General features: G+C 41.5%; 2 protein-coding genes across 4 annotated transcripts in view; both read right to left on the bottom strand.

The window, feature by feature from the left end:
• Positions 1-19: 19 nt before the first annotated feature.
• On the bottom strand, positions 20-16,859 carry GOLGA1 (golgin A1). Of its 3 annotated transcripts, none has more exons than XM_030507364.1 (23): positions 16,770-16,859; positions 16,034-16,343; positions 14,393-14,483; positions 13,841-13,915; positions 13,249-13,346; positions 12,700-12,732; positions 11,856-11,984; positions 11,383-11,552; positions 10,873-10,984; positions 10,656-10,751; positions 10,308-10,433; positions 9,602-9,697; positions 9,095-9,190; positions 8,706-8,858; positions 8,379-8,474; positions 7,572-7,661; positions 6,483-6,585; positions 5,925-6,082; positions 5,296-5,454; positions 4,739-4,798; positions 3,775-3,945; positions 3,151-3,237; positions 20-2,563 (listed from the first exon to the last, which is right to left on the bottom strand). In XM_030507364.1, the coding sequence occupies exons 2-23, from the start codon at positions 16,166-16,168 to the stop codon at positions 2,483-2,485; spliced, it is 2,415 nt and encodes an 804-aa protein (XP_030363224.1). In that variant the 5' UTR covers positions 16,169-16,343; positions 16,770-16,859; the 3' UTR covers positions 20-2,482. The 3 variants fall into 3 exon arrangements, with proteins under 3 accessions (XP_030363224.1, XP_030363225.1, XP_030363226.1); XM_030507365.1 differs by having other exon boundaries at positions 11,383-11,540; XM_030507366.1 differs by lacking the exons at positions 13,249-13,346; positions 14,393-14,483; positions 16,034-16,343; positions 16,770-16,859 and having other exon boundaries at positions 13,841-13,890.
• A 3,798-nt stretch (positions 16,860-20,657) lies between these two features.
• SCAI (suppressor of cancer cell invasion) overlaps positions 20,658-23,920 on the bottom strand; it is a 45,253-nt gene continuing 41,990 nt past the window's right edge. The window contains exons 17-18 of the mRNA XM_030507369.1: positions 23,779-23,879; positions 20,658-22,744 (exon numbers count right to left, since the gene is read on the bottom strand). Coding sequence (XP_030363229.1) covers positions 22,595-22,744; positions 23,779-23,879 — 251 coding nt within the window. The 3' untranslated portion in view covers positions 20,658-22,594. The remainder of the gene's footprint in view (positions 22,745-23,778; positions 23,880-23,920) is intronic.

Raw genomic sequence — 23,920 nt, 5'->3', positions numbered from 1 at the left:
AAAGAGAAAGAAATCGGGATTAGGGTTTTGCTCCAAAATGTATTGCACCACAAATTTCATAGTGTTTCATAATACAATCCGTATTTACAGCATAGAAGGAAAGAAATCCAATGGCCATAGAAAGGATTATGTATACCACTGTTCTTATACAAGGAAAGTGCATTAGCTTTTTAATATATGTATACACGCCATTCTTGCTCTGATCTCTAAAGAAAATTCAACACATAAGAACTCGTTTATGTTAAGTTGATCCTGTATAAGCTTTGGGATCTTAACTGAAGTTGTGTTAGCGAGTATGTAATCTAAGATCTTATTTTGTCACTCCATTCCAGGCTGCCTGCACTGCTTTTCTTACTGTTCAGCAGTGACCTTTCAAGCCAGGATCAACATAAACCTATCAGTTGTTCAGCAGGCATCAGCATGAGTAGAGGGAATCCTGTCCCCTGGTCTCAGGTCCCACAGAAATAGGGCAGAGCAAAGGGACATTCTGAAGAAAAAGACCTTAGAGAAGAAAAATCTTCCCAGAACCGACAGGGTTATCCTGCCCCCGCTTTGTTTCAGTAGAGAAACAACTGGTATAAATCTACTTTTTGATTGTCTGTTTTCATATTAGAGCAGAGTTGTACTCTGCCCAGAAACTTCTCTATGCTATCACTAAGTACCATGAATCAGGTCACTAGAAGACTGTGTTTGGACAAGCTTTAGTGAAAATCCTGTTGGTTTTCTTAACTTCAAATAAATACAACCTAGCTCTAAGCTGAGGAGCATCACTTGAGCCAAGGTACAGCTACTGCAGGTACCCGTGCCTGGGATATGGCTGATGAAGAATAAATGGTGAGGCCAGCTGGGTACGGGTCTGCAGCACACTGACCACCCTGATAACTGACCTTACGTGGAAGGAAACTTTCATCTTTACGACAACAGGAGTGTGCGTGGAAGCAGGGAGCAGCTCACATGCTGTAACTAACACTGCACCTCATCTGCCACCAGCAAGGTCATCCAGACCCCATTAGCACAGCAAAGTTAAAAACCTGAACAGTGACTGTATCTCCACTAGAGGACAGGCTGAGTTTCTTGAATATATTTAATTAAAATATTGTTAGTAACACAAGCCTCATTGTAAGAGAATTACCAGAACTGGACCCTGCTCATCAAGTTCCATACATACGTCCTTTTTTGAAAGTATGTCCCACTTTTAAGAAGTCAGACTTACTGCTGCTGCCCATTTTCATCTAATTTTACAGTATAATGATGAGCAAAATTGTGCTTCCCCTCCAGGAGGCAAGCATCACCTTGGTCCCCTTTTCTTAAGGGGGAAGGAAAGCAAGCTGCTGGAACCAAGATATATTCATTAAGAGTTGAATTGTATCCTCAAAACCAAAAACCTCATGAGCAGCGTTTCTTTTACCATGTAGTTAGGACACAGTTAACAGCCCACTACATGTTCATAGCAGTTTTTAAGCATGAGTATTTGAAGTACAGAAAACCACAACCAAAGAGGCGGATACTGGTTATGAAGATTTGTTGCTAGCAGACTTGGAGGAGAAAACCCATAAAAATCAAAATGTTTAGTACCAATATTCTTCACCCTTTGTCACTAGATTCTTTTTTAAATAAAAGGTATTTTCAGTGTGCATTTACAATACCTGGAATTCAGCTTTAAAAATTTAAAATGGTTTACTACCCCTTCTTCCCTATGCTAACAACCTATGGTACAGGCTTATAGATTAGTTTTAAAGGCGACTGAGTATTAGGTACTATAATTAAGACCATTTTAAATATTATTTTTCTTTAAGAAAAGTAAAATCAGACAACTCTAAAGTTGTGCTCTCAAATTAAATAATCATCATCAACATGCAGCCTTCAGGACTGCAGGCCAGGATATATGCACCTTAAATTACACAGTGATATGAAAAAATGCGAACTATTAGTTATGTCAGTATAACAAGGCAAGGCAGATTTCTTTTTTGGTTAAAGCTCCTGCTCCTGTTCTTTGAAAGGCTTTTCAAACTGTCCACAACTCCATCGGTACTGCCAACATCATTTGTTTTTCCACTGCTTGCTTTCCACAGCGAGACAAGAAGCTTTACTGTGCCTAGAGTTACTCAGCTCGAGCACTCCGTAACAGAAGCTGGAATCACCATCGTAACAGATGCATGTGTTAGAAGCTTGAACTGCCAGCACCGCTATTAGTGAGGTTAACATTACCCTTTGGTGCCAAGAAAACAAGACTGATGAACACAAGGAGCTGACTTCTGTTAAGACGTCATCAAGACAACGGTCCCCAAATCCAACCCAGAAGAGGTGTTCCAGTTTGTAGTGAAAATTTCTCCTTGCACAGTATTAGTTTTGTAAACAGCGTCAAAAGTTCTTGTACAAAATACTGCAATGACAGTGATTAAGACACACCTGAATTAGTGTGTTCAGCGTTCTTTTCACAGAAAAAAGTGGCTAGATGCTGACTGCCCATTTTCAGGTTCCCTTAAGGCCACAGTGTCCTTGGGCTCGAGATAGACGGCCGGATACTGCCTTTAGGAGATGGCTTTGACCCAAACCATGACATCTAGGACAGGAAGCACAATAACATGATGTTAGGTTCACACATTTAAGAAGCTGAAGATTTGAAAAAGAAGTAATATGGCACATAGGCACCTCCCCATTGTTTGATGGAAAGAACTATTTATAAACAGAATGCTGCAGCGCTCATTCATGAGCAGTCACTAATAACCACATAGCCAGGGACATCTCATGAGGAGGTGTCATTTCATAAAATGAGGAGATCTCATTTCATGCAATGGAAAGGAGAAACAGATCCAGGTGTCTAAGCTCAGCATCAAAACAACAAACCAGGAATTCGGCTTCCTGCTTTTAAACACTTGACTGTACTCCAGCAAGGAGCTTATAGCTTCCCTCCATGGACCGAGTCTGCCAGGCAAAACTGTGCAGCCACTCCTCTGAAGCACCAGAAAGTTGCTATTTCCCTCACTGAAATGGACAATTTCCAACATGTATGTGTGTGATTAGCTAACATTTTAATAATAAATTACAGCATTTGGAAAAGATACTTCTCGTGATCTCCCAGCATCTGAGAATTTTCATTCCATGTGCTGGGAGTCCCATTAGAGACTATGAGATGAACAAACTCCTTACCTTGTACTCCAAAGTTTCTTTAAGCATGTTTTCTTCCTCTTGTGAAAAATTCAGTAACACAGATACAGCTTTAATTAGATGGAATGCCTGAAAGAAACCACAGTGTGTTGTTGCTTATGATGATCTCAGGCTCTACAATCTGGACCATGGTTGCAGCCCAGTTTGTCTGTAGGTTTGGTCACAGAGTTTTTAGTCACAACTGGGAAGAGCAGACCAGCAGCCTTCCATTATCCCCAGTTCCCACAGATTGGGATGGCCTGTATGTTATTTCTCCTGTTTGTGTTTCCTGGCTTTCTGATCTTTAACAGCTGTTTGCATATTTTGGGGAAAGATGACAAGTGGAGAGCCTAGTTAGTTGCAATAGAGAAGCAGCTTGGCTCCTGTGGCATCCGGATCTTTAACTTCCAGACAGAACTACCTCTTAGAAATTCACATTTCCCTTTCATTTAGTTCATAATAATCTGCGTGTCCAAACATGTTACTGTTAGCTATTTTGCTTCATTGTCCTGAATCAACTTTTTAAGTGTAAAAGTATGGAACTGGCATGGAAGTGTCCTTAGCAGGTAACAGGGGGCAGTTTCAAGAGACTGACTTAGAAAGAGAAGGTAGAGTGTACATCTTTACCTCAGATTCCCGGCAGGACATGAATTTTAGTACGACATGTTTCAGGTATTCAAAGTTTATCTCCCTTGAGTCATTTAAATCAGAGTTGTTTGTGACAGTCACAGAAGCATTAGGCACTTCAGAATTTGCTTTTTCACGTATTTCAGGTACTTCACTGTCAGGCCTTATTTTCTAAAAACAGAGAAAGAGAAGTAGACTGTAGACTCCATCAGCTCGACACTGGGAGAGGATCTGGGTCTGAGGTGTCTAACAGAGGGCTGGTATCCACAAGGTGGGTACAACCTGGGCATCAATAGGACAAGCTTCTCGTCCTTCATGAGATCACAGCAGAGAAGTGTCTTCACCTCTCCCTAGACTCTAGGACAGAAGCTGGTTGCTGTTAGTGTTACATGTACAGGACTCAAACCAGCATCGAACTGGCTCCATGGTAGAAGCTGTCACCTCATAACTTTCTTTTATCACTAACCTGCTCTGTGCCTTTCAAATGTGGGCTTTCTCCAAAACAATTTTCATGCGCATAGCAAAAATAACAATTTTAAAACCTTTAAAAAAACCCCCTTTAAAAACAACCTTTTTGGTTGTTTGCCTTTAATAGAAGAATTTTTTTTTCTTGAAAACTATTGTAAGAGGGAGTAAAGGGGACCTTTCCCTGGAGCAGATATCACTTCCATGGTAAAACTCAGCTGAATGGCAGCTAAGTAGCAATCAAACCTCAGTTGTTCACTCTACAGAAATGTATTAAATGCACAAACATAGATCTGTAGCTGAAGTTCTCCACTGCAGGAGCTGAGTGGTGATGGCTGCCTGTCACACTCACCCATCTGCCTGCAAACATAAGGAAATTGCAGACATCCCTAGTAAAACAAAAATGACACTCTAGCCAGCAGTCAAGATTTTGGAATTAGTAGTGCAAACAACTGTCAGCAAGTGCCAGCTGAAAAGACTGAAAAAACATAACCCTTACCAACTCCTTCTGGAGGGTTTTCTTGAGTTCTGTCATCCTTTGCTGCAGCTGCTTTATCATCTGTAAGCACAGCAAAGGATAGTGTCAATACAGTATTCGCTGTCAGGACACATTTTGACCCACAGATATCTGGAAAAATCCATGACAAACAAGTGTAACGAATGAAACAACCATTAAACGATGCTGACAGCTCTGAAGCAGCAACCTGAATGTCTTGCCTTTCTCAGCTGCACATACTAGTAGGTATGTGACAGCAACAGTGGAAGTGAACTGAATTCCCACAAAAGGGCTCTGCAGGAAAGCTGTAAATTATATCATTTGGTGCATGCTCCAAAACAGATAAGGATTCCTACAATTCTGGCTGCAGTTTTTAACCCACTGTTGCTAGATCCTTGTACAATCCAGAGGGGAAAAAAAATTACTCACAAAATACCAGACTGAAATTGCCATTTTGGTAGGCCTGTCTTTCTAAGGCGGCAGCATGGGCAGCACCAATTATTTGGCTTCCTAATTAAAAGGGGAAAGACTAACAGGCTGTTTCTGCTGTTTCAGTTCACCTTGTTTTTCTCAGCAATTTGCTGTTCCAGCTCTCTGTTATCCTTCTGAAGCTGAATGACATCTGCAACTGCTACCTCTCCATTCTGTTCCACCACAGAGTTTTCTGGAGAATGGAAATGCTTGTTCAAGGCTCTTGTTGATTCCTCTGGTTCCAAAACCTATAAAAATGAAAAGAGTGAATTGGAGAGAAATGACATTTTCAGCCCATGAACACTCCCAAGGGAGAAAGTTAGACTTTTTGGTGGTTGTTTTTGGGGTTTTGGTGGTTGCTCTTTTAAAACAGAAAACACTAGTGGCAATCTAGTTGGCTACATCTCTCCTGCTTATTACTTTTGGGGCTCTGTCTCACTGGTTTAGACATAATGGTTCTCTGAAGATAGATTATGAGTCAAATAAAGTAAGGGGTTGTGTTTCATAAACCAGTCACAGATTTGACATGAAACAGCGTTCTTTAGGACGACAGGGAACAACAGATAGCAGTGGTCTGCACTGCTAGTGTGTCAGGTCATAGCAAGTTATCAGAGTGAACAGCTCCAAGCATGTATCACCAGGCATGACAAAACCAGGGGTCTCTTGCACATGTGCTTATTTCCCTGACAAGTCTGCACAGATTTGCAACTGCACTCACATTTTTCTCCTGTTCTCTGGCCAACAGGCACTCCTGCATCTGCAACTTCAGCTCATCAATTTCCTTTCTTGCTGTTTCTTCCTTCTCCACTGCTCGGCTTTTACTTGCTTCTATATCAGACTGCAACTGATGCATTTGCAGCAAGACAGCTTCATGATCTGAGAAAGGAGAGACCTGCTTAGTATCAGTCTACTGAAACAAATGCAGCTGCCTTTTAAGAATGTAAATAATCTTTCAAGCAAGTGCAGTTTAAGTGTTGCAGTGAAGTAGCAGGTTTTGATCTGTATCATATATTCCACATTTTGTGCAAAAAAATCATTTACAATAAGTAAGATTTGTTATTTTATGGTGTATAAACATAAGACTGATTGGAAAAAGTGGGTTTGGTTTTGAAGAGGCAATAGAGAGACTGTCCAATTGTTACTGAAGGATACAAGATTTTATCAATTCTAATAGAATATGGAAGAGAAAATCATTACAATCTACCAGGAAAGCCCAGAACTAGAGACTGTATGTCAATAAAGGTGTCTGGGATACAGTGGACTCATTTGGTCTAACCTTCACTGAGTTGTCTTAGTTCTTCTTTCTGCTTTAGAAGTGTATCACATTTTTCATCAATCAGCTGGTCTTTTTCCTTTATTAAGGAAGACAGATGTGAAACCTTCAAAGCAAGCAAACAAAAATCATTAAAAATACAAAACAGGTAACACAACATGGATGTCTGATCTATCCAGAGACTCACAGAAGGCATCACCTCTACAATGCTGACCCCATTAAAAACCACTGAAGTCAATGTGCTGTAAGAGCTAAACCACACTGCTCCTGATGAATCCTGTGCCAGGGAGACTGATAGCCTCATAACCACCAGGTGGCAGTTGTAGAAGAGCCCCGAGTAAAATCAGAGATCGCCTTAGACCTCTTTTACATCCAGTTGGACAGAGCAAGCAGAGACCTACAGCAGCCCCAGAAGAATAAAGAAACCAAAAGATGGAACTAAATTCAGCCAGATTTGCTCAGTTGGCAGTTCCCAGCAAACACAAGCTCACACTATCCACCATGACCATTTTTAATAAACGAAGAGCAAAACCAGATTACCTATGAGGAAATTTACAATTTTACAATTGCTGTGCTTCAGAGGGACAAAGATGTGATATGACTACTGCTGACTTGTCAGTGGCTCAGGATATCTGCCCACTTGGACATGTACCACTATGTACCATCTTATAGACTCAAAGGGCTCCGAAATACCAGTTGCTTTCACTCTGAGCAAATGTATTCACTTGCTACTACCTGGTCATGCCCTCAGTTGTTCACATTCAACTTTGCTATAACTATTAAACCTACAAACTGAGGAATATCCCTAACTTCACAGTCAGCAGCATTTTACATTCTTCCAATGGAATAACTCATTCTTCCAATGGAATAACTCATAATGGAATGTAATAAGTTGATTACATTCTTGTGCAAGCATTTACATAGACTCCCCTAAATTCCAAGTTTACTGAGGAAACTACTCCTGTCTTGCATGCTGAGGATATGATTCTAATTAATGTTCCCGACTGTTCTGGTAATTTAGACCAAATCTAGTCTGGTCTGTGAAAGATGGGGAGCACCCAAATAGGTTTTAGACTGGTGGTATTAACCGACCTGCTGTTGTAATTCCTCTCTCTGCTTTCGTGTTTCTTCCAATGCTTTGGCAATTTCAACACTGACAGTCTCTCTGCTGCTCAATTCATTCTGCAAACCAAAAGTAATTCAGAGGTTGCTCAAGACAATGAAAATCAAGTCAGTCTCCCATCTTTAATCCCAAATCTATTAGCAACTATAGTTTACGGGTGTCTGACACACCATGATTTATGTTTCTAAAGGAGAGTCACTGGTTTGTTTTACTGCACTGCTGATATCTGCACATGTAAAAGCAAGACAGAACTGATGTGAGAGGCCAAACATATCCAATGCTTAAAAGATCTTCTAGCTTGAAGTCTCTATTACAAAGAAGCAGCTGCTTCCTACAACTTACTTTTATTCTGGCTGTGCATCCACAAGTAGCTACAGAAAAAACTTCCTATAACCTAAAATTACAGTCACAAGACTGAATAGATGTAAATACTTAACCAACTTCAGCTTTTAACTTTTGTTTTCTATGCTATGAGTGGAATTTGATGTTGAACTATTCTGTATTCATTACTGCTCACAGGATTTAAAAGCTCTTCATGCCTGACAATACAGGAGTGGATTATTTGTGCCTGATTTAGGCAGACCCAAGCATTGTTTCAGAAACAGATCAGCCATTTTGTAATGCTCCTCAAATGCATCTCTCCTGAGTACCAAAGACAATTTACAGCACATGCAACTTGAATATAATGTGACTCCAAGTACTGAGAATGCAATACATTTTGCTGTTCACTGTTTCTCAAAGTTGGCTCTAACATCAGTAACCAACTGAGCCCTTACCTTTAGCCTGTTCAATTCAGACTCCTGTTTTTTTAAAGAACTCTCATACTCTTCTCTGCTTCCATTAAGCATTTCATTTTCCTTTTCCAACTGGCTCTGTAAAATAAATATTGCTTTAATACTAAGTACATTTATTTTAATGCTTTGATTAAACAATTAAACACATCAGATGCTTTGTCCACATTTAGTTTCTCGAAGTATGAGATCATCTATTGTAATGCCAGGAGCACTGAATAAGAACATTTAGACAACCTGCAAGGTCCACAAGCTGTATTAAAATAATGCTGTGAAGACTCACATCGCCTAAAGAACAGTTTCTGTACTTACAATCTTGTGCTGAGCAGCTGTTTTATCCAACTCCCAACCTGTTTCAAGAGCAGCAATTTGAGACTCCAGCCCCGTAATTTTCTGATCGTACTGATGTTTCTCACTTAAAATCTGTTGCTGTAGTTTACTTCTTTCATCCTTTACATCAGTTTGCTGAAGAGAAATAAAGTACACTATGTTAGTAACATGGTATTTTGAAGCTCTGATAAGAATTGGACACCATTCCATGAGACATACACTCAAACTGAAGCAACGCTGTTAGTCTGGATTAGGAGACAAACAGCAGGAAAACACCTGAGTAACAAAACAAACACAGAGAAAGGAGTGTCTCTGGAGATGTTGAAGACTAATCTGCTACCGGACAGTGAAAGATCATACAGGACACTCACCAACTTCTGGATCTTCAGATCCTGCTCAGCAGCTGCTTCTTTGCTCTTTCTCAATGCTTCTGTCGCAATCTGTAGTTTTTGTTCCAGTTCTTTATTCTAAAATATAACCATTAAATGCCTTACCCATTGGCATCTATGTTATCAGAAAAAATGTACAGGACGTGGGATGATCCAATAGGGGAAAGTAAACATTACACCACGAAACCACATAGTTCAGAAAGGCTGCCTACACATGCTGCTTTTAACACCACCTCTAGCAATGCTTGCACTGCAGCTATTTGTTTGCCAGGATAGGGAAGATATGACTGAAATCTCTAGCTTCAGAGCCTCCAGGCCCTTCTTCACCACTGACCAGAGACACTGATCAATTAGACTTTCTTTTCAAAACTAAATGTGACATACAGTCTCACCTTTGGCTGACAGCACAAGTGCAGTGAGGGGAGGAGCTATAGGGCATAAAGAGGCTAGAAACAGGGGGAATTTGTAGTAAAATTAAAACACACTTACCTGTGTTTCCAACTGGTTCACAGTCTCAGTGTGGTGCATTCGGTCTGCCAGTACCTGCTGCCTGGTTTCTTCCAGCTTCTGCTCCAGAGAAGCTTTCTGAAGATTACATCGAGGTGAAGAACAGGAGGAAGGATGGACAAAGAGGTAAGTTCTTGGTGGTGGTTGTTTTTCTAAAATACAGTTTTTCTTTTTATTTCATTAATAAGGTCAAACTAAAATGGAACAGTTACTTTGATGTGCAATACAGCTTTGTCTTGGGAACCAGCAAGTTAAATGTTACTGCATTGGGCCTCCACAGATCATGTTGCCCCCGGGATGACACCATTAAGACTGGGAAATTCACTGGCATCTTGTCATGATCCAGATGTAAACTCTCAGCAGCAGCTAGGTCATGGTTTTCTAAGCCAGGCCAAGTTTAAGGCATTAAACAAAACTTTTTTTTTCTGAAAGCTTAACTTTCTGCATAAACAGACAATGCAGAAAGACCAATAATGACACCTGTGCACTACCTACATGAGCAGGCTCAATGTAGTCACCCACGGAATTCCGTCCAGCACAGACAGCACACCAATATACACTGAAGGGACAAATGTGCCTGCATCACATCATCATATATTCTTTCCATGTGTGAGATGTATGTCCTCAAAAAGCCCCAAAAAATCTCAGTAAAACTGCACTTATAAGCAGCCTATAAATGTATCGTTACCTCTTTGAGTAGCTCCTGCACATGTTCATCCCCTGACAGATTTCTTTCCAGCTTTTTTTCCAGCGAAGAAACTTTCTCCTGCAGCTGTTCAGTAAGTTTATTTCTCTCAGCAAATTCAAAAGTCATCTGTGAGAACAAGACATGACAGAATCTTTTTTGTAGTGAAGCTTTCAGCTAATTCACTGTGGTTTCACTTTAAAAAGTGCTATTAGAAAGAGAAAAGTCCTATTTGAAAAGACAGTATGATCCTAAAACACCTTCCAGACAACAAATTCCCAACTCAGAGTGCATTACCCAAGTGTACACCTTTATACCAGCCAACAGCAGGTGCATCTGCAAACACTTAACCTTTTGCTTCTGTTGTTCATATTCCATCTTCAGAGATTCATGCTCCACCTGTAACGTTTCCAATCTCTTCTCACAACCAGAACCAGCAACTCGAGCCTGAAAATTGAGAAATCACTTGCTTTGAAACTTAGATTTCCAAACCCACATAAGTGATATCTAATCTAACTTCAGCAGACAAGGAGCTCTGTGAATCAAATCTCACGCAACTCAAACTTACATTTTGTAAGTCTACTGAAAGCTGCTGAATGACAGTTTGTAGCTCCTGTTCTCTTAACTCCAGAGCAGTGATCTTATTTTCTGCATGTGTCTCAGCTGTCATTAGTTCATCTCTTCATGGAAAGAGAATAAAAAAAAGTGACATAACGTTCCAGAAAAATCATCTTTAGCAGATAATTCTGCTGCTTATGAAAAAGGACTAAACAACAAAAAGATTTTCTTGTCCTAAAACCAGCCACGGCTTTATTACACATTTTCCCAAAAAAATGATAGTTAAGCATTCAAACAATGAAAGAAAGAAATCATAACAGGCTAATAAACCCTAAACAAGTATTTAATTGGCTTGAAAAATAATATAAACTTAGCATTTACATCCACATCAGCATATAAGAAGCAATTATTCAGTCAACTCATTACATATACAAAGTCTTCCCAAAAAACACAACTAGGCATGAAATCAAAGTGTAGGAGAAATGTATGTTCTGCTCCTCCTGAAACACCACATCCATACCTCTGTGCCTCTAGCTCCAAGAACTGCTTCTGCAACTCCTGAAGGTCTTTCCTTAGGCCTGATGACTCGTTGCTTGCATCCCGAAGCACCTCTTTAGTGTGGGTTAGTTCTCGAGCACATGCCTCTAGCTCCTCCTCTGCTTTGCTCAGAGATTCTTCCTTTTTCAAAAGCTAAATATTAGAACATTGTCTTTGACAATACAGATGACCCGGTAATACTGATCAAGCCTTCTCTTTGAAACTTGTCTTTTTATTAAGTACTGAGCTGAATTGAGACAATAAATAACTCCCAGAAAAGTCACTGTAGAAATAAACCATGTAATATTCTCTGCATGCAGCTACTGTTAGGGTTTTGACACTGACCAAGACTGTATACAAGCACAAAGGCAAAAAAAGATAATGCAGAGCTACCACTAACTTGATATTCTAACAGAAATTTTAGGGAAGGGAAAAAAAAGGTTAGAATAATCTTACCATGTGTTTAACTTTGGCAATCTCCTGCTGCTGAAAGCCCTCCAGTTCATCAATTTCATCTCTTTTTTGAAAAAGGTTCAAACTCGTCTCCCTTATTTCTTGTAACTGCCTCTCAAGTATTTTCTTTTCCTGATAAACCAACAAAAACAAAAAGAATCCAAGAATATTTGTATGCTCAAGTCACTGGCAGTTTAGTTAAACTATCTGGGAAAGGAATCTTGTCTGGCAGCCATAAGGCTCTGATGGTGCTACATGTAGAACTAGAAACTCTTCCACATCCATGTTGCAGTATGTAACGTGGAACAAATTACCAAACTTCAAAGATCTCAAACCCCCCCATATTCATTACATTGCAGCCAATGACCACCTAACGGAACTCTTAAAAATGGACAGCAAACAGAAGAATGTTTAATGTCTTCATAATCAAGAGATACTCTAAAATAGACTAAGCTTAATAGCTCTAACTACAAGACTGAAATCCTGCATCAAAAGAAATCCCTACCAAATAGTTTCACTTGTTTTATGAAACAGATGATCTATGGCAAGACCTCAACGTCACTGTCTCCTTCTTCATCCCAGCTGCCTCCTCTGTAGTAAAGGAGGCAATTGTTCCACCTTATAGAAGTACATCTTTCTCAGTGCAACCCATCATTCTTTAGTTCCCCACTGAAAAATAATTCCAGAAATATCTCCTGATATAGGGACAATGTTTGGCCTCTCCCACTGAACACAGATCAAATAATAAAAAGGGCTGGTTGAGCTGTAGAAGTGTGCAGCCTGGTGTTGCCAAACACACACAGACACACATTAAAAACAAACAAACAAAACCCCAAAGGTTAATTACCTTTTCAACTTGACCCAGCTTTTCCATCCACTCCTGAACAAGAAAGAAAGGAAGGAAAAAAAATAAGTATCTATTTTTAGACTTTCAAGGACAACAATTATGGTAATCAAACTGTTCACAGAGATACTAAAGCTGTGGCAATGATTAAAAAAATAATCAGCAAAAGGAAAGTAACAGCTAGTGTTTTAATACCTAAAGGCTGAAGAAACATTTATGCTACCTGAATACATAAGCTTTATGCAAGTAAAATGAAAAGTCACAAGAGGGCTACTGCAATTGAATCTTACTAAACCCAAGTGCAAGCATAATCTTTCATCAGAAATCGCTGTGGGCTGTTTTTAAAACAGAAGGAGCAGTCAGAACAATGACAAGTCCCACACCATTTCTGGCATTTGAACTTAATACTCCTTTCTTTCCACAGTGCTGCCACACTAAGCACACACGCTGCCAAACAACTATTTTAGTTAATGGTGACATCTGCTTAAAACATCAAGGTCATGCACTGTGATCTCCACAGACAGTCAAAAGTCGAGTTGTTCAAGCTGTTACCTGGTCCTTTTTCTCTAAGGCCAAAGCCATTCCTTCAGCCATCTTGGCTCGACTGGCCTGGTGAGCTTCATTCTGCTCCTGAAACTTCCTCATGGAGGCTATCAACAGAGAATCACCAGCTATGTTAAAAAGTCATCTCTTAAAATTGCTTCTCAATTTTCTGTAAGATATTTATAACTTTAAAGAGCTGCTTCTGCAAGTAATTAGCCCCATCTTGACTCCCTAGCACTAACGCTGTGCCACTTCTTACCTCACACTGCTTGTACATTGGGCAAATGCCAGAAATAACAGACAATAGAAATCCTGCTCCTCACTGGACTGTAACAAAGCTGTAGGTTTCCAAAAGGTCTCTCCTGGACATTAGCCCCAAATTTGGCAAAAGGAGACTAACAACAGCTTTGTTCAACAGCCAGCACACAACCACTGCTTTTTACACTGTAAACAAGGCAAGAACTTGTGTTCTAATTCTTCGCAACCTTAAGGGGCACAGCTTGAAAGGAAATGATTAAAACATCTGTACATCAACCCCCTTCCCTTCCAACCATAACAATTTTCAACTTGAAAAAAAAAAAGGAGAAAGAGAAGTACATACAATCCTGATGCTTTTCTAACGCATTCTCAAGCTTCTCTTTTATCTTCTGCAAGTTTCGGATCTGATCAGCATAATCTTGTGGGAGGAGGGAGAAGCACAGACCAGGAATGAACAGACATTGGGGAAGGGAATTTTTAGGGAAGGGAAGAAAAAAAAAATAAAAAAGGATGAGTGGAAAATGACGATGATTTTCTCAATCAGAAAATCATTCCTGCTGAGGAAAACTTGGGTGACCATTAACAGTGAACACAAGCAAATAGTTTTGACTATAGGGTAAATGGTACAAACAGGAGGACCTGTCCCAGGTGTGCTACTTACACAAAATGGGGCAATACCAGAGAATATGTCGTGAAATGAGCAGAAAAGGGTCAGTCATCTTTATAAAAGATCAGTTATACTGGATGCTACCTAGATGTCAATCAACAGGGCTGCTACAAATCAATTAAAACAAAACCCCAAAACCTAAACCCATGTACTTTTAGTTAAAATGCTTTAGTTCAAAGGAAAATATCTGCTGAAGTATTAGGGTTTTATATGTATCGGGACACATACCAGACAGCTTGACCTCCAGTTTTCTTATTTGTTCATTTCTTCTGAACAACTGGGATGAAAGATCCTCTCTAGAGCTGCTTCCATCAGAAGCCTTGGTAGAAAAACAACACTCGTGTGACTTACAAGATCTAGAAAAAGTGATCCTGCCACATATTAACTCTATGATAATGAACGCTATCCCACCTTCTGTTTTGCACATACAGGGGAAAGTTGTACTAGCACAGCAGAACGTGTAAAAGTGCTGAAGAAGAAAAACACTAAAGGCTTAAATCATCAGCTCTGCAATGCCGGCCTGTTCCATGAAATACACAATGCTTTTAAATGAGGCTACAGCTGAAAGCTATTTGTTCAAACTGATCATCAAGGAGATGGCGTAACAGAACAATGAAGGGGGACACACATGAGGCTTTACAGCGCAGGCTTCAGGACGGGGCAAAGCAAAAGTCTTGAAAAACTAAGTAGAAAAGAAACAGTAATGCTCTTATCACATTGGGTGGAATAAGCTCGCCCAAGCACTAGTCTTTCCATGGAAAACTCAATGCGTGTCTGACTTGAGATCCTCTGTGTTGGTTTTTTCCTCCACAAAAATCAATATTAAGAGCAGCTAAATGAATATTGCTGAAACAACCAATTCTGAGAGATTCTCTGAAAACCACTCAAGACTTCAGCCACCATCATTATTTGTTTTCTGTTCTCTAAACACACAAGATGGTAAACGAAATTTCTACAGGAGACTATTAAGTGCAAAAAAACCATAATCAGAAAACCACAAGACCGATGGATTTCCATTTTAAAATGTATTTAAACATTAGCGGCCCCAACTTTCTGCTTAACAGAACTGGAATTTCAGCTGGGCTTCAGAAGAAAATGAGTTAAGCCTCAACTGCATAAATACCTTCTCCATTCTGCAGACAGCAAACCAGAACGATAAAGCGACTCGCTGCATGGTCGACACACGGGTGCTGCCAGCTCCAGCAGCAGCACGACACTGTCCCCTAATCCATGTTTTCAAACATATGACAGCCACCAACGGGCAGAGGTGCCAGAGCACTACAGGGTTTCATTTAACCCACACACTCCTGGAATTACACCACTTGCTTAAACAGTGCTTTACAATGAAAGAGAGTTTAGACCAGACAGTGGACAGTGGAGGAACCACTGTAGTTTTGAGTGCAAGAACATTCTTGGCAGTGACATAACCAATACTGTTGAGGAGGAAGAGTACTAGCAAGCCAAGAGGTAAACACAGGTCCATAGCAAGATAATAACTAGCATCTTGCTTGCTTTCCTATTGCTGCAGTAAATAGTTTTACAAATAGGTATCTTACATGCTAATACAGCTTTATTCCACATTTTATATCTGTTTAACAGTGTTCTGTATTGAGACAGCTTTGTAACTCATTTTTACGTGGAAATAAACCTCCTGGTAACCAGTGTTAACCACTATGGTTAACATACAGGCTTTTTCTCCTTGGTATTTAAGTTTATTTACACTAACAATTCATTTTTGCATTAAGAGGTGCATGTACAGAGATACCAGAACACATACGCAACTCACATACCAGACTTCACACTGCTGTCTACAAAGCCATACCAGAAATGCTGTAAGAGAAATCACACTCAAAGCAAGGTGTAACTTACAAAGTCATCTCCAGAGTCTGCTCCCACGGACGTGATTGACTCCTTGCTGACAGACCTGGGTATCCGGGCAGCTCCCCCTGGCCTGGGAGCAATCGCTGCCTCTTCTGCTATCTTCTTCTTCAGCTTCGCAAACATTTTACTGCTCTGCTGAAGTGAAATATCCAGGTACTTCAAAAAGCCACTACCTCCAATGTGTTTAATATAGTGCCACTCTGTTTAAAGCTTCCAGATGCCAAGAGTTAACTTTGTGCCTCATCCACTGGTTTACTGCATTTTTAGTTCCATTAAAGCCTTCACAGCCTAATAGTACCTGCAAATTAAAGGGATATGGTTTCCACACTAAAAATGTCTACTTATTAAGCGCTTAAAGATAAATTAATGCCTTTTAACATCAGACCTGTTATAATACACTAAGGAAGAACCCGCCCAGAGCAGATCCCTTCAGAACCAAACCAAACCCAAACCGTGGCGGTGTTGAGGCACGGCTGAACCCCGCCGGGACGGGCAGGGGCCGGCGGCTGTTGCGGGAGCGGGGTGTCCGCAGCCCGGCCCACATCCACAGCCGAGAGAACCTCGGCGCCGGTTCCTGTCAGGCCGGTCCCTCTCAGGCCCGCCCGTCCCCCACGGGCCGGCCCGCGGCGGCGGCTGCCGCGCTCTGAGGCAACCGGGGACCCGCCACCGCCCGTCGAGCGCCGCAGCGGGGACACCCCCGACCCCGCGCCCCGGCCGCTCTCACCGCCCATGGCCCGGCCTGGCCTGGCCTCGCCGCTGCCGCCACCGGGACCCCACGGCCGCCGCCGCCGCTTCCCCTGGCGACGCTGACCCGGAACCGCCGCGCGGGCCGGAAGCGGCGCGGAGCGGTGCGCAGGCGCGGTGGCCCCCGCCCCGGTCCCGCTCCTCCGCGGTGTTTCTTTACGATCGGTAACCACAGTTTATCGATAACAAAGTGTGACCGGTCGGGCGGGGATGCGTGTGAGGGAACGAGGAACGTTCACGGCAACAGCGGAGAAGCAGCAGGACAGCGCACACCCGCGGGACGGGAGCGCAGGACCGCGGGTATCACCCTCCCCGGCCGCTGTGGGCTGTCCCAGCTCAAGATCCCCCATCAGCGACACAAACATCGCTTCTTTCCTCCCAAAGACACCGAGAACAACGGTAGAACCGTTTGTGTTACACGGCTGTGGTGGCAAGTCACAGACTCTTTATTTGCTCCAAAAAAAAAAAAAGTTTATTTTTATATATATATATATCTATATAGTTTTAAGTAAAATATCTGTTTTTACCAAAATACGATATACAGGCACACAGCTGTAAAATAACTTTCAACCAGTTCACTATAAAATTACTTTTGGTAATAAATAATCTGATTCTCAGTGGCAAACTGCTCCTCCTGCCCCTGCAGGCGGCTGCCCGGGGCACAGACCCTCTTCTCCCCTTCCACAACTTTCCCTCCCTCTCCCACCTGCATTCCCCTTGTCCTTCGCACCGAGCCTTGGCCAGGGCAGAAGCAATTTGTACTTTTTAGCCTGCGTGAGGTGGAATCCTGCTCACGAAGTGTCACTTGGAACCAAGAAGTGGTAATAAAACACGTGCCAGAAGAAGTCTGCAGAGTCAACGCAGCAGATACTCACACCAGGCTTTTACTCTCAAAGGAAGAGCTGTGCGGCTCAGGGGGCTCCTTCAGGCCAGCAAGTTGCACCCAAGTCTGCTCTCAATGGGAATGAAACCAGGATCTCTAAGAGGAAAACATCTATGCATGCATCCAGGCAGCTGGCACGTTAGTAAGTCAATAGGAATCCAGAGACACTTCTTAATCCCTCAAAAGATCTGTCAAATTCAGAAATCGAACTAAATCTCCTCTCGTGACACAGTTATGGTTTGGAGAGGGGAAAAAAAGTGACTTAATTTCACTCCTAAATATAAAGCAGACACATGTCTGATGTGTTCCTCCCCTGCTCTATTTGTGGACATTAAGATCTTCCAAGCACTTGCAATACATTTGGTCACAGAAACGGTATTGCTCTAAAAGTCGAAGATAGTAAAAATGCACAAGAGCCACCTCAGGAATGTAGAATCTCTGCCCTGGAGATCTGTGCCCCATCCTCTGCACCAGCCTCCCGCACACGGATGCTGACTGCAGCTAGCCTGACATTAGGGAGTTGCATAGAGCAGCTTTCAGCTCTGTATATTAGATTTTTACCCTTGTTTGTAAGCTTAATTCTTGCTGCTGCAGCCTGCAGCGCTCCCTCAGTTCCAGGAGCAGCAGCAGCCACCACAGATGAGCCACCAACACTAAGCAGCCACGTAACACGGAAGGGGCAGGACGGAACAAGGGCTCTGCAGCGGCTATCGGTGGTGGTCTATAGTCAGAACAGTTACTGAAAGAGAATCTAACACAGATAAAGCTTTTACAAAGGAAGCCTCAAGACAAGAAAGCTGTTCAGACAGATCCCAAGCTTTTTAGCTTTCTGGGAAAAGTAGACTCAAAGCACAGTTACAGCACAGGGAAGGTGGCTGGAAAGGAGAGGTGCTTCACAGCAGCATGCCACGGGTGACTATTGGATTAGCACTGTCATCCCATCCTTAGGGGAAAAGCCTGACCAGAGCTACTGACCTCCTAGCTTTTGAAGATGATTATTTGGAACCTGATTTCCTGTTCTCTCCATCTATTTCCTATGATCCTTAAAAGACATCTCTCTAGGGTTTGAAGGGTTTAGTACGTCATGACTTGACAGATATTATTTTGCCGAACTACCCAAACAAACCATCCTGGAAGTTCCCAAGAAAGCACTCCAGGGAGCGAGTCTGGTTTGCACAGCTCACAGAAGTTAGTGCTCTGTTTAGCTTGCACATGAAGCAAAATGACGCATCTCAAGAGTAATTAAAAACCAGAACATTAAAGCCTCATAACCCTGTATTTGTCATTGTTATTGCGAGAAGTCAAAGGGGAAAAAACAAGGCAACAGCCAAACTTTGGCTAGATGTTCTACAGCCAGTTTGAGCAGGAGTACAGAGCTACCTGCTGCAGGAGCAGGAGGTGTTTGAACATGCCACGTGCAGTAAGTGGGGAGCCAGGCAGAAGTAGTCCGGTAAGGACACCTTTGGTCCAGTTCACATTTTCCTCTCAATATACTACATACAGAATGTACCCCTTTAATTCCACATTGCCTGGTGGTGGCAAGTCTTCTCCACCACATAAGCAATAAAGATTATGTTATGGAGAAATGGAAAGCAAGACAAGAGGGAGGGCTTTAGGCCTGAGAAGAAAAGAATTTGTTCTCTTCTCACTTAAAAAATGGTTCAGTCTTTGCTTTGCTTCCACACTGAGGGCTGCTAGATATATAAACCAAATTTTTCTTCAGTACATACAAGCATACATCGAGAAGGTACCCACGACCACAGCACACAGCACATAGTAGCACAAGTTTAGAATGACTTAGTAAGTTCAAACAAGACAAGCTTTTACTTGGAGGGGAAAATAACAGTATTTTCATCTTGAATACAGTTGCTTTGGGTGGGAAGGGAGGGGATTGGCTTAAAATACAAGACCAGATACTCATCCTATCTACAGCTAGAGAAGATTGTATCAGCCTTTTGCTTAGAAAGCACAATTTCGTACTCCTACTGATACAATAGGAGTGAAATCTTAGTCTTTGAATACCCCTGCCAGCAGCATCCCTTCTGAACAAAAGGTCAGTAGGCAAGAAGAGAATGAGGGACCTCAAGAATGCACTTTTGATTTGGACAGTCATCACTGGTAAGTTTGACTTCTGAACTAATTTCAAAGGCCTTATATTCTCCTCCTACATTCCAGCTTCTGCAGGTGTTTGGGTTTTGGTTTTTTGCTTTTTAAGAAGTGCATTCTCCTCTGACTAGATCTACCTTGGTAACAAGCAAACAGAACCTCTTCTTAGGGCTGAAAAGTGGATTAGAAGCCTCTCATATCACAAGCAAGGACTCCTTGCTTCAGCCCAGCTGAAATGAAGACTGGGTCTGCCAAGGCTTTCCCGCTCAGTGAACAAGCAACATGCCCCAGAAGTCACCAGCCCACACTAATGGAACCATCATCACTCCTGTGCAGACACAGCATACTCATTTCCAGATATTTGGAACCAAAATGAGAACATCTTCATCAAAGCAAAAGCTAAAGCAAAACAAAAGCATTTGGTTGGAAGGCAGTGAGCTGGGGAAAACAAAATTCCCTTTTTCCATGCAAGTTGAACACTGCTCGTGGAGCAACAGGCAGGGCAATAGATAACCCATATCTCATTTGCTGCTGCGTTGAAGGCTTTCTGTATCTTTAGCTTCTACATACATTCCCATGTTTAATAACTGAGGACCTCCTACCATGAAGAAAGAAAGATCATCAGCTTCACAGTTAAGAATACATGAATCTTACCACTATAATACATACAGGAGTACTCATGCCCCTGGGTAACTAAGGCCTGCACCTGAAATGAGTTAGGAATTACTTTATGGTCCAAGAGTAAGTCCCTGGAAACAGCAAATTACAATGGCAGAAGAGCCATAACCTTTACTACAACCACAAATGACCTGCAACACCTTGTGGAATACACCCAAAATGGCGTATGTGTGTATATATAAATTTTGTATATAGACATTGCAGTGTTTCATTCTTTTTAATACATATACAAGTACCTATACATATATACATATTTACAATTTACACCAGCCAGTAAATGTATGAGTATTGTACATATACACACAAACGCCTAGAACACACATGCACACACACAAACACACACTCTTTAAAATAAACTCCACATCCCAGGTAATGAAGTCCTGCCATAGTCCAAAGAAGAGCAGCACCAAGTGGTTGGGGCTCAATATACCAGCTTCGAGACTGCTTAGAACGAACACAAGCATTCACAGGAATTTTTACATTTGGGAAATTAAAGAGTGGATGGCAAAAGCTTCAGCCCAGCTATAAAGAACATTCATGCAAACTCCCCAGCTACACTCCAGCAATTCTTGCTGTTCCATACCATGCTCTCCTCAGATGAATGGGGTCCATCAGTGCCCTTCGCTATTCCAGCTGACTAGATCGTACCCTGTGCTATGGCATTGCAAACAGGCCTACCATGATACTGTGGTAGTCACCAAGTTCAGCATTTTTTCACCTAAAAACAGAGGCATGGCTGGGGTTCAACATAAAAGCACTGATCAGACTTGCCCTTTCACTTCTCTTCTAACAGCCTATGGAACAGTGACAACAGACTTTTTCATTTAATAGTTTAAAATATTTTCCTTTCCTTCTCCTTGCTCACACCTACACCATCAGGAGTTGCAAGAGGTCCTCTAGCTCTGCAAGGCAGGCAGCACAGTGCAAATGAGTCAGCAAGCACTTTCCTAGCAGTCAGAACAGCCTTCTCCAGCTGTTTGGGTACAAGGCATACCCAAACTGAGCATCACAGGCTGAGGGAGCCTGCTCATCATTACAGCCCCTCCGTCTTTCTGGTTCAGAGACAGGACTGAGATGCAATGGTGGGCATGCAAAACATTAACAGGGCTTTATGGCAGCACCCACTTTGTTTAATCTGCAAGAGGAGCATCAGCATCTCCTGGGGCACAGGGATCCAGCACAGATGGGTCAGATAAACGAGCAATAGGAAGAGCTCGTGTTTGCACTGTGTGGGACATTCCTTCAGCTCCTATGAGGGGCTGGTAACGCTGGGGGAGCCACAAATTCCATCCATATACAGAAAGGAGGGATACACCTGCTGGAAATGTAAGAATTTCTATCTAATACCTCAAAATGAAGAATGCCCCCTCCTCTTGGAAAACTGTGGCAGCAATACAAATAGCAAGATGATCCATATTACAGTGAGAAATGAGGGGTAGCTTTCTTAGGTTTGTAATCTGCTAACCACCTGCCAGGCAGGCAGAGTGGAAACTGTGTTCTTGGCCAGCAGTAGAAAGTTCATATATAAAATTGCTGTGTCAAATTTATAGGGAGCACTAAGTATCTTTACAACTTCAAACCCACTGCTCCAAATGCAATTTCATTGTCCACAGTTTTGTCTACTCACTTGCCTAAGACTGAAAAAATATATTTGTTATGAAGGACTCTTGTTTTATTGCTATTGTTGGTCTGCACTGTGTGGTTCCATCTTTACCATTTCAAATCCAGACTCTTTGGGGATAAAATATTGTTTTTCTATTGATTTTTTTTTTCTTCCCAATTTCTTAAAATTGTATAAAAATAAAGGATTTCCACAAACGTGGCCTAAAGGTAACCAATAATACTTCTATGCTTAGGATCAGCTGTTGGAAATGTGGTTGATAGCCACAAGACCAGAAATAAACCTCTAGTGATTCTTTAGTTTAACATTTAAAAGACATGAAAACTTCTGCTTATAAAATTGACCCCATACAGAATGGAACAGCTAAAACTAACAGCTGTCTATTAATACTTCTTAAAATAATGGTCCTAAATTTAAAAATAAAATCAAGTACTTCCTTTTATGATTTTCACATTATAAAACTGCACCATTCAAAATCTGTGGCCAGGGAAACCCCTTTGCAGTAAGACAGTTTCTTTTAATAGTCATCGAGGGTGTTTTCCAGGAAAACATTCCTAACATCCAGTATGGAAGCCAGCTCCAAAATGTGCTTTTGGAGGTGAGGGTTCTCCACCGTTTCATCTCTTGGCAGCTGAGGGTAAGATTCTGGGTAATTTCGAGTCTCCTGCTAGATGACAGTGAAAACAAAGAAAATCAGACATTCACGCCATGTTCAGCATGCCAGATAGAAAGAAAATACTTTATCATTTTCAGCTTTCTCTTTCCATTGGCTCAGAGATGTCATAGTGGCAATTCAAATGACCATTCCTCTAAGATGGTTAATAATACATTCACAGAAGTCTTGCAAGGAAGAAAACACCAAAAAGACAAAAAGACTTCACATATACTTACCTCCTAGACTGGAGTTCATTTCTTGAAATTATAGACATGTAAAAGCATCTCCAGTGGGAGATTCATCTCATCTTAAACCAAGTATCTAAGACAATGGGGGCAAATCTGTCCCCACTATCAGAAGACCTGCTTCTTTTCTCTGATATCAAAGAATCCCAGGTAGCTAACTTAGGTTTGGAAGGCTACTAGATGTCTGCAGTTAGACAAGATGAATACTGTACCTTTCTGTGCTTCAACTTCCATTTCTTTTCTGTAGTGTTTAAAATGGAGTAGGCAGTTTATATGCCAACACTCACATATATAAAATAGTGTAGATTCAGAAGCAGCCTTCACTGTTGGCACAGCATTAACCAACAGGGAGGGGAAATACCATCTTCCTGTTTAGCTTATGTATTTACATTTCAGAGACGTTTCTAAATCCATTCACACTAGAAAACATTCAAGCAATAACATTCCACTCCACTTCCTCTTATATTCTTTTCTACACATTGTTAGTTGTGTAGAAATAATAATCTTGAATTATTAAGAGGAACTTTTCTAGCACACAAAACTGTTTAGAGTGACATAAATGAATTAGAGTGTGCCTGCTACTTCTGTAGAGGAGTAAGACTTCAGCAAGTCAGAGTCTTCATGCCTTTGGAGAGATACAAAGGCACAGATTCAACACAAGCTGTAAGCGTTAGAATGTGAGCATCAGTTATCTTTATGAACTCAGTGATATGTTTAGCCCTAAGACCCTTCCACCCTGAGGCAGTGCAGTTCTATACGCACTGGACTGTTGTTCTCAAAGGGACAGATATCCCTGCATACCCGGAAAATCTTGTGCATCCTCATAGTAGCTGAACAGAAGATGAATCTTGTTAGAAGCAAGCGAAGAAATTCATCCCCAAAAAACTGAAGAAAGGACTGATCTGTAGAGAAGACAAATAAAAAACTCAGCTTAGAAATGCTT

The sequence above is a fragment of the Strigops habroptila genome, chromosome 15 (assembly GCF_004027225.2).
Source record: "Strigops habroptila isolate Jane chromosome 15, bStrHab1.2.pri, whole genome shotgun sequence".
In the NCBI taxonomy this organism is placed as follows: domain Eukaryota; kingdom Metazoa; phylum Chordata; class Aves; order Psittaciformes; family Psittacidae; genus Strigops; species Strigops habroptila.
This window is presented reverse-complemented; position numbering and strand designations above follow the sequence as displayed.